We start from the raw sequence: 12899 nt of genomic DNA, 5'->3' as shown, positions 1-12899 counted from the left end.
CACTGTCTGATTTTATGTCCCTTCCCTTCTTCTTTCCACTGCCAGGCTGTGTCCCAGGGTCCCCCTTGCCTCCTGCCACAGTGGGCTATGCCAGAGCTGCTCTTCAGGGATGAAAAACAGAGCCTTGTACCTCTCCCCTCCTGCTGAGCTACCTGCCCAGCCTGCAGAGCACTTGGGCTCCTTCCAGAGCTACTCTGGGGCATAGGTGTGTTGTTAATTAGCAATTTTCACCCTTATTCTCTAGACATGGTTTCACACTGTATTTAAGGAATAAAGCCTTCTGCTCATAATGTGTCTCCATCACTGAGCTTGAGCATTGATGGACCTCCTCCCTGATGCACAGGCCTCTCCTTCCCTCCCACCCCCATCTGAGTGGTCTTTTTGGGACCCCCAAACCCTGCTCTCCACAGCCCAGACCCCTGGATGTGCAGGGGAAGGGGTGGGGACCCAGCCATGAGCCTGCTGTGAGCCTCAGTTCAGAATGGAGCTGGGCCCTGGCTCCCTGTGGAGCACATTGTCCCCCACTTCCTCCTGCCAGGTCTTTATTCACTCTGCAAGGCTGCTGTCAGGGGTGAGCTGTGGGGCAGCACCCCTGTGCCTGTAAATCCCACTGACCTGACCTAAGAGCTGGGATCCCTTCCTTTGCTGTACCCTCCTTCTCCCTCCCCTGCTCCCAGCCCCCCAGCTCCCCACCTCTTTTCTCTCTGCATCTCCTTGATGCCCTGCTGCCCTATGCACCCCAGGGTGCCCTGCATCCACATCCACTCCCCTACACCCTTCCTCCCCATCCCCAGGGACAGCCACCCTCTTCTGCCTGGGGCTGTGTCACCTTGTGCCCCATCAACAAGGAACTGGGCCCCCTCTATCCCTCAGCACCTGGGGAGTAGGCCCGCAGGTGCCCTGCCAGGATGCAGGGACAAGATCAGTTGTGGTTATGGCGTCAGCTCTTGGTGCACAGACATCTCAGGACTCCCTCTGCTGCCTGCTCTCACTGGGAGGATGCTGGGGTTCACCATGGCTGCAAAGACCCCTTGTTGACCCTGACCTCAAGGCTGGGGCAGCCCCCTCATCTCTGGGGTCTCTGGGGTCCTGGGTACTGAGAGCATCCTCTGTGCCATTGGGCTCTGTGAGGTTTTGGCACCCTTTCCCTGCACTGATGCGGGCAGCTCTGCTGGGAATACGGTCCCAGGGTGCAGAGTCCCAGAAGCAGTGGGTGAGGGCTGCGGCCTCAGCTCCTGCCACAGACAGAGACTTTGGGGCAGTAAATAAGGAGCTTCAATAGGAAATGCTGGTTAATAAAGAGGGCGACCTGTGGAGACGTGGTGATGAGCAAGGGGAAAACAGGAGACAACCTGAACATTTGCAGACTCCCACGGCACCAGTGGGCTTTGGGGGTGTTTTATGGACACTGTATCTCACACTGGCTTGCTTACCCCTGATTATGGGGGATTATCTGCTGTTCGCAATGAGGGGGGCTTGAAAAATGACTCCTGGGGGTGATAAGTAGCTCATTTTGTGGTGGAAATACGTCCTGGGAGATGAGGATTTGACATGCACATGCTGCCAGGTGGGGATACTCTTGGCCAAGGGGCGATACAAAAGCTTCTGAACTTTTGCTTCGACAGATCTGATGGAGACACCCCAGAGAGCAAAGGTCCCCATCCGCCCCTGCAGAACTTCAGCAGCAGGGAGATCAGACCCAGCGGTTTCGTTCTCTACTCACAAAGATATCAGCTAGACTTAAATGCAAGCCACAGGCTGATAAAGTGCTTTTGTCGGTTTTACTTGGTGCAAAAGATCTCTTGTGCTTTCTTAAACCAAATTCAGGTTTCCTTCCCAAAGCAGCTGAAGAACAGCTGATAATTGGTGACTGCCTTTTGCAGTAAAACACTAACAGAGTGTGCCCAGATCTGAGCACCACTCAGGGTGCGTCCCCAGAGGAGGCTGTGCTGGGGACGTGGTCCCAGCCGGCCAGCCCCTGAGCTACCCTCCTGCGAGCTCACTGCACTGATGCACTGCACCCCCACCCTGTGATTTCCAGACATCCCTTTGCCAAAGCGGGAGTGGCAAACACGTTGGGTCCAGCTCCACCAGCTCCTGGCCTTGGCTACTGATCTGATGGAAGGAAAGGCCTGGGGGAGAGCTCGGGCTCCACAACGGTGGGACAGCCCTGGGAAAGAACAGCCCTGGAGGTGCTGGACTTGTGATGAGGCTGCTGCTGTTGTGCTGCTGGGAACAGGGAGGTGAGAAGAGAAGAAGAAGAGGCAGAAGAGAAGTTTTTTAGGGCTAAGGAGTTTGAGGCATTTCCAGCTGGGAAGTTGGGATTTTTCCCCTGCCTCTCCCAAAGTGGTTGTAGTGGGGTCCTATTGGCCCCATTTTTCCAGGCAGGAGGGTAAGAACCTTTTCAGAGCTGACACAGAGAGAAAAAACATTTAATCTTTGGCACCATTCAAGAAACAGCATTTTGAAAACACAGCTGAACAATGTGGTTCTACAATGAGCATCCTGTAAGTAACCAGCACACCCTTCCTCCACTGAGGAGACAGCTCATGGCACCTACTATACCATGGCAAAACACAGCCAGCTGACTTGGAAGTCAGCCTGGGTTTACATGACAGCACTCATACCTAATTTCAATAGACCACTTCCACAGATAGCTCTGGGGATAAAATCCCCCTCCCACTGTAGCAGCGGAGGGGCCAGTTTAGCCCCATGTCACACAGCAGGCCACGACAGGTCTGAAAGGCCAGGGGGTCCCCAGAAATATGGCTGCCCGTAAGGGCAGTGGCTAAATTATCAGGGTTCTGACCCAGCTCCGGGGATATAAAAACCCAACCATCACTCAGAGGGATATCAGTCCTACTGCACAACCAGCATGCTCGAGAAACCAGCCAGATTAGAGGTGTGATCTTCCTTCGGAATTTGAACTCATTTGTCTTTACAAGGGCCTATTCACAGAGGAGTTTCAGACACCTATTTTAAACGGTGTCACTCACCCCAGTGTTGTTTTGGAATCACACGTTCCACAAGGCTGTACGCAGGCCGTCAGCCCGGGGGGACAGCCGCTGCCTGCTCTCTTATTCCCAGGACAAATGCTGGATCACTTGTCCCCTCCAGGACTGGAGGTGGTTTCAGCGGGTGTGGGATGTTGGTCTGGGATTGACTGCTTCCCTCTGAAACTCCTCTGGCCTGCCCAGCTCAACCACTCAGTCTGGAACCCTGGACCCCAGCACTTCTTGCAGATTGTCTCCATCCAGCGCAGCCTTTGTGGGCACCCCCCGTCTGACAGCTCCTCTTGCTCTGCCCTGAGGGAGCAGGGCTGAGGCAGAGACTTTTGCAGTGCAGACACCCCCAGCTCCTAAGCTGACAACTTGCTGCTTCTGCCCCCCAGGAGTGAATTGACTGTTGCAGCTGCAACCTTTTACTCTTCACGGTCGCTGTATTTACCCATCCCAGCTACTGCCCAGGCACACGGGCACCATCACTGCAGTGCCTAAGCACATCAAATCTCCTTTGGGATCGTCAGGGGTTTCTATTTCTCTCTTTTAGGTTTCCTCCCCCTGTGAGTCCCTCTGAGCTTCCTTGGCTGCCTCTCTGCTGAGTCAAAAGATTTTTATAATGCTATTTCAAATTTTCAGGCTTTTTCTATTGACTTCTTCTTTCTCTGGAATCTCCCTTTTGAATTTACTGGCACAAGAACAATTCTGGAGTCAGCTTGTATGCCTTTCCCCTGGCTCCTTTCAACCACAGGACACAGGACTGAAGCACACTGTAGGCAGGATACTGTAACGGTCCCTCCAGGTCTCTCACTTCTATCCCCCCAGTTTGACCACCCCAGCATCCTCCCCAGTCCCACGGCCCAGCCCCAGAGCTCTCTCTTGGCACAGTCGCTTCCACTTTTCAGCTGAAGAGAACTGCTTTTTCCTTCCGTGGATTTCCCAGGGAGAGCACAGAGGTTTATGTCTCAGCAGGGAACAAGCTCCCACATCCTGGCTTTGCTCATAGGACCAGGCCTGGAGTAAAGACAACCAGTGGTCCTCTACCAGCCTTTCCAGAGTCAGGTCCTTCCTGCAGACTCCCTGCCCTAACCCTGCTGGGTGTAATTTCACATGACAAAGCCTTCTTCTCCTGGGAGAGGCATTTCTCAGGATTCCAAGTGCTCTTTGGGGCAAAAACTACTTTCTCCCCCAGTCTTAATGCCACAATGCAGTCCCAGGGGTGGGCTCCCTTGAGTGCCTGGAGCCCCTTCAAGAAGCTGGCCCTGCCACCTCTGAAAATGCCCTGTCGGAAGATGGAAAGGAAAGAGTTCAGGCAACCAGAAATAACAGCACATAGCTGAGTCTTGCATTTGGGCCTGTCTTTTGCCAACAGAGCTTTGTGAAAGCAGATTGACCTATGATTTTTGCCACCAAGGGCTCATCAGAGCTGTCCCCATGCCAGCACTGTGCCCCCACCACCCTCCCCATTACCCAGAGCAGCAGGCTGGCAGCTGCCCTGGTTTAAATCCAGTCGGCAACTAAACACCAGGTGGCTGCTCACTCGCTCCTCCCCCTGTCCCTGGTGGGATTGGGAGAAGAATCAGAACAAAAAGGGAAAACCTCATGAGTTGAGATGAGAACAGCTTAATAGGACAACACTAGCAGAGAGGAAATAATAATAGAAGTAATACTAACAAAAGGGTAAGTAAAGTGAGTGATGTAGAGTGCAGTTGCTCACTACCTGGATCCTCCCTCCCACCAGCCAACTCCCCCGCTTCCTATACTGAGCCTGACATCATATGGTATCGAATATCCCCTTGGCTAGTTTGGGTCAGCTGTGACCAATCTCCCGTTTCGTTTGTTCAGAGGCTTGTCGTTGTTCAGGTGCCCTTTGTAAAATCATTCTTTTTCCCGGGTTACTTGTTAGAGAGGGTACAATCAGACTGTAATTTGGAATATGCCTTCTCCTGAAACCCCCAGTGCCTAAGAAAGCTTGTGCTTCCTTCTTGCTAGTTGGTGGAGACACAGCTGCTATTTTATTGATCCCATCTACTGGGATCTGATGACACCCATCTTGCCATTTTATTCCTAAAAACTGGATCTGCTGTGCAAGTCCCTTGACTTTATTTTGGTTTATGGCAAAACTGCCCTTCAGAGAGATTTGGATTATTTTCTCCCATTTCTCAAGCACTTCTTCTGCTGTGTTGCCCCACAGGATGATGTCATCAATGTATTGCAGGTGTTCGGGGGCATCACCCTGTTCCAGGGCAGCCTGGATCAGTCCATGGCAAAGGGTGTGGCTGTGTTTCCACCCTTGTGACAGACGATTCCAGGTGCATTGGACACCCATGGGTTAGCTCCCAGAGAAAAGGTGAAGGGTGTCATTGTTAACCCTTTCCGCTAGATGGCCCCCGAAGTGCAGAGGTGACAGCAATGCCGAAGTGCAGAGGTGACAGATACCGGACTAGTCTCAGGGCAGATAAATTTATCCTGACATAACCAGTGTTACATAGTACAGCAAAATGAAAACCTTAATCCACCTCCCACGGGTGATAAGCGGCAGCACAGGAACTTGCACATGGCAAGTGAGATGACGCATAGCACAACTCAGAACGAACACCATACCTCTAGAAGCCAATGAACTGACATTATGACCAGCAACTATTAAACCAACATAATGAATGCGTATAACAAATTCGTTGTAATACACTTTGGCCAGATCTGTAGTTATCTCAACCCTTCGTGCCCCATGTTGGGTGCCAAAAATGACTGTTGTGGTTTAAACCCAGCCAGCAGCCCAACACCATGCAGATGTTCACTCACCCTCCTCAACCCAGGGGCAAGAGTTGGGGGCATAAAGGAAGACTCACAGGTTGAAATAACAACAGTTTAATAATTGAAAGACAATACTACTTGTACTAAATAACAAAATACAAACAAGTAATGCACAATGTGATTGCTCACCACCTGCTGACCAATGCCCAGCCCGTTCCCAGCTGGCGATCACAGAGAAGATCCCAAACCTTAATCCCAGAAGTAAGAGAGTGAGATTCTCAGCCAGCCCTCACCTATATACTGAGCATGATGTTGTATGATATGGAATATTCCACTGGCAAATTTGGGTCTGTTGCTCTGGCTGTGCTCCCTCCCACCTCCTTGTACACCTACACACTAGCAGGACACGAGAAGCTGAAAATTCCTTGATTTCTTAGAAATAGCTAAACCCATCTGTGTATTACATTCTTCTCATAGCAAATCTCATGCTGAATACAAAACACAGCACTACTCTATCTACTAAGAAGAAGAATTAGTCCTATCCCAGCTGAAACCAGGACACCACCCCTGGAGCAAGCGATTCCAGGTGTGTTGGACACCCCTCCAAGTGAAAGAAAACTTTGGCCTGCACTCTCTTGGCAAAGGGATGACAAAGTCGATGAATCAGCGTGTGGATCGGAATCAGAGAGTCCCAACCTGTGCGATATGGCTGCTGGTACACTCTTGTAGCAGCGATCAGCTCCTGCTGTTCTCAACCCTCGACAAGCCCACAACAGAAGGGTCCTCAGAGAGACCCGGCCAGGTGGACAACTGTCCAGTTTCCTCCATCTCCAAGGCAGCTATACCCAAAGCCCACCGGTACCCTTTGGGTCCTTGAAATACCCTCTCCTGAGGTAGCCTATGCCCAGGGTGCACGGGGCCCCTGGGCCACTCACAATGGGGTGTTGAGGCCACCCGTTCCCAGGCAGGCTCCCTTCAGCTTCCCATACAGGCAGGGGTTGGGACCCCCTGTCACTCCCCAAATACACATGGGTTCTGCCCCTTTATAGTTTGATGGCTTTAGGGTGCACTGGGCACCAGTGTCCGCTACAGCCTTACACCCCTGTGGATCTGACGGGCCAGGCCATCGGATCCACACGGTCCAGTAAACCCGGTTGTCCCCTTCCTCCACCTGGCTGGAGGCAGGGCCCCTCTAATCCTGGTCATCGTGTTGGTCACTCACTTTTGGTAAACATGAATCAAAAGTGTCTTCAAGAAGCTCAGAAGTGAGATCAGCCCTTCTGCTCTGGGAACTGCCCGCTGGAAACTGGAGTGGCGTTTTTCCAGGAGGAATTCCCTTTTGTGATTGTTTTTCCTTGCAGCTCACATATTCGTGGCTCTAGGATTGAGGTGGGTTTTCCATCCCCCTTCCTCATGTCCTCTCTGTGGTCACAGGGTAATAAATGCCCCAGGGTACCCTGAGGCCTGTACCTTCCGTATCCTCTCTCTCGAGCGGAGGAGCGCCTGCTCCTAACAGCTGAGATACGGGCGCGTACAGGTGGGGAGTAGGGCAGATCCTCTTGGAACTGTTAGAACTCCCGGGACAGTTTCTCCACAGCTGCGACATTTCCTTCATTCTGATGGAGTTGGGCAGCCACTTTGTCCACCGTTTGTCCCTTGCCTTCCTTCCAGGACATTGCTGCCAGTGAGTTGGCATACGATGGTGGTGCACTTTCTAGAAACATTCCACCAAAGGGGTTGTGTGCATTGGACTTGATCCAGATCTGTGGGTAACTGCTTGTAATCCGGATCATTACAGATCATACAGATCACCCCCAGCACGGCTAAATCCCTCAGGTCCTGGATACCTCTCTCTGTGGTGGCCTACTTGCCTGGGTGACATGTAACATCTTCCTTGAAGCAGAACTTTTCTTCACAACTGACAGGAGTGGCCTCCTGGGGCTGAGGGTTTGTGTCTTTCTTCCAATCACCTTGTCATTGCCTCCTTCCCTAGACAGGGATCCCACCTGCCTGGCTTCCCTACCCTCTAATTCCACACCCCTGTCCCCATTATCCCAGCTAATTTACTCCTATTATTCCATCCCTCACTAAGCAAACTGATTCTTTAGTGTATTTCTCCCATACAGAGGCAACTGATACTGGCACAGGTTGGTTCTCTGGTTCAGCTGCTTTGTCTGTCACCGGGGTCTGAGCAGCCAGTGTCTGTCACTGGGGTTGGGATAGTGCTTGCTGTGAGAGTTGGAATAGCTGCAGTACCTGTCGGTCTGTTTTCTCTGCCTTCTCCCTGGGGATGCTGTGTAATGTGGAGCAGTGTTTGGTAGATACTGGCTAGGGCCCAGCACAGGGCAGTAGGTTGTGTCTGTTTGGAATGGCCACAGCATTTTCCTTTCACATATTCTATCACTTTATCAGGGTCCTGTAGTTGTTTGGGAGTGAACTTTCAAACCACTGGAGGTGAGAAATTCTCTAGACACCTGCTCATATTGTCCCACATGCCATGCCACCCATGAACATCCAGCCTTGGGACTGACCTATGGGTGATATGCTTCAAAAAATTTTTTGTGACCCTAAACATGACCTGAAACACTTTTAGGACACATAGCAATAAAAACACCCTAGCTTGAACATCCAAGAATGTTCAAGATTTTCAAAAGCTGTTGTAATTAGCCTGAAGAGTGGGAGAAAGAGTGGGAGAAGGTATCCCCTTGCAGTCTTGCCCATAGATTGGGTGCGATTACTAATAAATTCTGAGAGAAGGTGCCTGAGGTACAGGCATGACAATGATGCTGCACACAAATACCAGCTTAACAGCCTGACCAGTGATGTAACCATATGATAAGTTGACTTTACTCAGCACTACAGCAAAAGTAAACACCATGATAAACATCACTGCAGGGAATACACAGCGCACAGAATTTCCATAACACCACCATGTGAACAAAAAACCATTGTGACCAGTGGCTATTTAACTAGTATAAGAAACGTGTTATCTCAACCCTTCGTGCCCTACTCTGGGTGCCGAAAAGGACTGTCATGGTTTCAGCCCAGCTGACAACTAAACATCACATGGCCATTTGCTCACTTCCCCCCCTCAGTGGAATGGGGAGGAGAATTGGAAGAAAACCATAAAATGTCATGGATTGAGATAAGGACAGCTTAATAGGACAGCACAAGGAGAGAAGAAACAATAATAACAATAATACTAATGAAAGATCGTGTAAAGCAAGTGACGCACAATGCAGTTTCTCACCATCTGGAACCTGGTACTCGGGTAGTTTCTGAGCGGAGATGCCTCTGCCCCAGCCAGCTCCCCGAGCTGTATACTGAGCATGAGGTCCTGTGGTATCAAACAACCCCTTGGCTAGTTTGGGTCATCTGCCCTGGCTGGGCACCCTCCCAGCTCCTTGTGAAAATGAACTCTATCCCAGCCAAACCCAGGACAGCCTCTCTCGGCCAGAAGGAAGCATCAGGTCACCAAGGAAGAAGGTGAGCTCAGAGTATCCCCCCCAGGTACCTGCCAGAGGGGACTTTGGCCATGCCTGGCTGTGCAGGCACAGGCCCCCACGCTGTGGGAAGGTGCTCCGGCCTCTCCCCCATCCCATCCCCAGCATTATCCCCACGGGCACCCTGGCACGGTGCTGGGGGTGATGGTGCCGCTGTCCCCTGGCAGTGTGTGGGCTGTGAGCCTGAGGTGGTTGGGCACCTGTGCCGAAAGGGTGGGCTCTGTGCCCATGAGAACTGCCTGGTGAGTCCCCGGTCCCCGACACCTCGCAGTCCCCAACCCTGCAGCGCCGACAGCCCCTGGCATGCACCCTCCTTTCCCCTCTTGCAGTACCAAGAGGGTTTCTATGGTTTCCTCTTCCCCAACACCTGGTAGAAGCTGCAGTGGGTGGCACAGAAGTTGAGGCTGGGGAGGACATATCCCCCCGTGATCTTCATGCCCTGTGCCTGGCACTGCACAGGCCAGCAACCCCCCAGGGATGCTCTGGCAGCTGCAGGAAGCAACCACCAGATCCTCCTTGATCCAAACAATGCACATTTCTGCAGGAATTGGAGATTTGGAGAGGATAGGTGGCTTTATTGGGAGCCCAGTGTCACTGGCCATGCAGCCACCTACTGTATTGGGCAAGGGGAGCCAGGGATTCTCAGGTCTGTGAAGTGCTGATGCCATCTGCCTCCGTGACATCCCCAGAGGTGCCACATCTGCCAGCTGTGGGTCGCCTCAGTCACCTGCCAGAGCCGGAGTTCCCCCCAAATCTTCCACTTCCCCTGCAGCAGCAAGCAGGGCTGCATCGCTCAGCTCTTCGAGAGTTCAAGTGTAGCTGCCCAGCAGGGACAGGGCTGGGGCTGGGGCAGAGGAGAGCTGGGGCTGAACCCAACCTGCCCCAGGTCCTTCTGCTGGATGCACCGGCCGGTGCAGCATGTGTGGGCAGTGCAGCGGGACCAGACCCGCCTTCTACAACACCCTCATCTGTCCTGCCACTGCCAGTGCCTGGTTCTACTGTTGCTGCATCCAGGCAGGTGGCATCACCCCCAGCCCCTGACAGCACCCCCACTGACATCACCCTGTTGCCCACCTCGAGGGGGGTGAACAGGACTCCCTGCCACTGATGCTGGTGCCAACGTCCCAGGGACAGGTGCTGCACTCTGGCCTTCACCAGTTCTGCCTCCTGCTCTGCTGGGATGTGATGACCTTCCAGGAGGAGAGATTTCGACTGGGCATCCAAGTCCCCAGAAGGTTGGTACCCCCCATTGCAGCTGGCCCAGACTCCAGTCCCTGGCACAGGGACCCTCGCACAGAGTCCCGTCTCACAGCACTTTGGCTGAGGAAGAAGAGGTCACGATCCTTGAAGGATACCCTGACACCCATCTGTCCTCCTAGCTCCTGTCCCAGAAACCTGCAGCTCCTCACTAATAGGAGCTGGAACTCGACATGTGGGCTTGCTGATGAGCCTGAGTACTGCAGGGCAAGAGCCTCCGCGGTGGCCCCGACCCTCCTGTTGGCAGCGCGGGTGCTGCCAGGCCCTTTCCCACCTGGGAGCTAGCCCTGGCAGCCCTGGGGCCGATGCTGGTGTCACCCCTGGGGACCTGTTGGGTGGCACCGGAGGCAAACCTGGGCCGGGGAGGCAGAGGCACCATGGGGGCTGTTGGGGGGCCGTGGATGCCCTGCCAGGGGGAAAGCAGTGAATGCAGGATGTGGGGAGGGCAAGTGGGTCCCCATGAATTCCTTCTCCTGTGTCAGGGCTCCAGCCAGGACTACACAGACACCCACAAGTGTTGACAGAACAATCACTTTATTTAGGCATCAAGACTCCTGACTCTTCATTAACAGGCACATTAATAAAGTTTAAATTATTTTGGTTTAAATTATTATTTTGATATAGTTTAAATTATTTTTGTATTTTTCCTTTTCTTAGCAAAAAATACTTAATTTAACTTAAATAAGTTAAATAGAATAAATTTTCCTGTTGCAGAAAGCTACAGTTCAAGTTCTCTCTTGCATGCCTTGGGCTGGAAGCCAAGCCTGCTGGGGGTAGCACTGGGGACATCGTGGTTGGCAGCGGAGAAGTGTCAGTTCTTTAGAGGCTGAAAGTGCTTCAGAAGCGCCTGCACCCAGAGAGCCTGAGGGTCAGCGCACAGCTCCTTGTTCTTCTTGGTGACCAGGCTGTTGAGAGAAAAGCCACGTTGGGACGCTTGGCCAGGGCAGGGGGGTGTCCCCATCTCCCTCCCAGCCACCCTCGGGGCACTGCCCCACCATTGCAGCCCAAGCCCCTGGTAGTGGTGGGTACTTACATCACCCCTGGTTGGGTGCAGCTGCTGCTGGTGATGTAGGTGGAGGCGATGAGGCCCCGTGGGATGGGGCGTTGCTGGTAGCTGAAGCAGCAGGTGGTGGGGACACCGTCTGTGAGGGCAGAGAGACAGACATCCCTGGTGAGACCTCAGGCTACAGCGCAGGCTCTGGCACCACCGGCACTTGGGGTTCCCCAGAGATTTGCCATGTCTAGTCCCCTGCCTTGTGCCATGTTCCCGGTTGATGGCCCTCCCAGAGACCCCTGGCCCCAAGCCCGAGTCCCGGCACTCGCGGTGGTCTCCTGCTGTCAGTTTTCCCCAGAGCCATGAGGGTCCCCACCGATGGGGATGGGGCTTCCCGGCTGCCCCAGCAGGTCCCGTGGAGTGATGGCACCCCCAGCCCCGGGGAGGATGCGGTGACACCAGACTGACTCACCGAGATGGGCCTCAGACGGGGAGCAGGAGGCCACGAGGAGAAGAGCAATCAGGGCAGCTGCGGAGACCTTCATGATGCTGCGAGGCTGAGGGATCTGCGAGCAGGGCTGGAGCTGGGGGTCTGCAGTGCTCTCCTCTGCACGATGCTCAGCCCCTCTGGCGATGCCCTCCTTTTATCCCCAGCCACTGGGCGGGTGCAGGGTTTCAAGGAAAGAAGATGAGTGCATCATACTAGGGAAATTGTGTCAGGATCTTCCAGTTTTGCTGAGCTGGAGAAGGCAAAGAAACCGCAGAAGAGGAAGCGCTGGCCATCGGGTTGCGACTTTCAGATTCCATTTGGGTCCCTGGCAGGGACCAGCCAGAGCCCAAAACCCCCAGAACACCGACCCCACCACTGCTGCAAGGACCCCACCAGCCACGAGCCAGGCTGGGGCACAAAGCTGCATGGCCAGAGCCCTGACAGCGACCCCAAGCAGGAGTAGTGCAGCAATCCCAGCAAGCTCCAGGCGGGGATTTGCTTTGCAACAGCCCCAGCAGCATCACTGTGCTGGGGGCTGCGGAGCTGCTCTGCGGACGGACAGCCCAGCCCAGCTCAGAGCCACGGCCTGGGCACCCCCAGGCACTGCCGCTGTTGCTGGCGGAAAACCACTGCCAGGAGTCACATTCCAACTTCTCCCTGGTTTTGCCACAAATACAAATACGACTTCTCACCCTGCTCCACTGGTCACGGCAGGGACACAGAGTGAGCACTGGAACAATGCAGTGCACATCCATTCGTCCCCCCTGATAGCGCTGACTCTTGGTTGGACATGTGGGAAAATCATGTAGGAAGGAGGTTGTGTTCAGCTATAGGTCACTGGGGGTCTCACATTTGTCCCTTTTTGCTGGCAATATGGTCAAAAGCAGCATTCTCATGCTGGA

At 53.5% G+C, this 12899-nt stretch overlaps 1 protein-coding gene across 1 annotated transcript; it reads right to left on the bottom strand.

Annotated features, from left to right (window-relative positions):
- Positions 1-11028: 11028 nt before the first annotated feature.
- On the bottom strand, positions 11029-12112 carry LOC141968335 (C-C motif chemokine 3-like). The gene is made up of 3 exons (XM_074922915.1): positions 11980-12112; positions 11547-11655; positions 11029-11418 (listed from the first exon to the last, which is right to left on the bottom strand). Exons 1-3 carry the CDS (start codon positions 12050-12052, stop codon positions 11325-11327), a joined length of 276 nt encoding a protein of 91 aa, XP_074779016.1. The 5' UTR covers positions 12053-12112; the 3' UTR covers positions 11029-11324.
- Between the last annotated feature and the right edge of the window lie 787 nt (positions 12113-12899).

The sequence above is a fragment of the Athene noctua genome, chromosome 19, assembly GCF_965140245.1.
Source record: "Athene noctua chromosome 19, bAthNoc1.hap1.1, whole genome shotgun sequence".
NCBI lineage: Eukaryota > Metazoa > Chordata > Aves > Strigiformes > Strigidae > Athene > Athene noctua.
This window is presented reverse-complemented; position numbering and strand designations above follow the sequence as displayed.

Coding starts and splice junctions, on each gene's coding strand:
- LOC141968335 (XM_074922915.1), bottom strand. CDS start 12,052: ATGAAGGTCTCCGCAGCTGCCCTGATTGCTCTTCTCCTCGTGGCCTCC. Junction 11,656..11,979: donor CCCGTCTGAGGCCCATCTCG/GTGAGTCAGTCT, acceptor CTGCCCTCACAG/ACGGTGTCCCCACCACCTGC. Junction 11,419..11,546: donor TGCACCCAACCAGGGGTGAT/GTAAGTACCCAC, acceptor TTCTCTCAACAG/CCTGGTCACCAAGAAGAACA.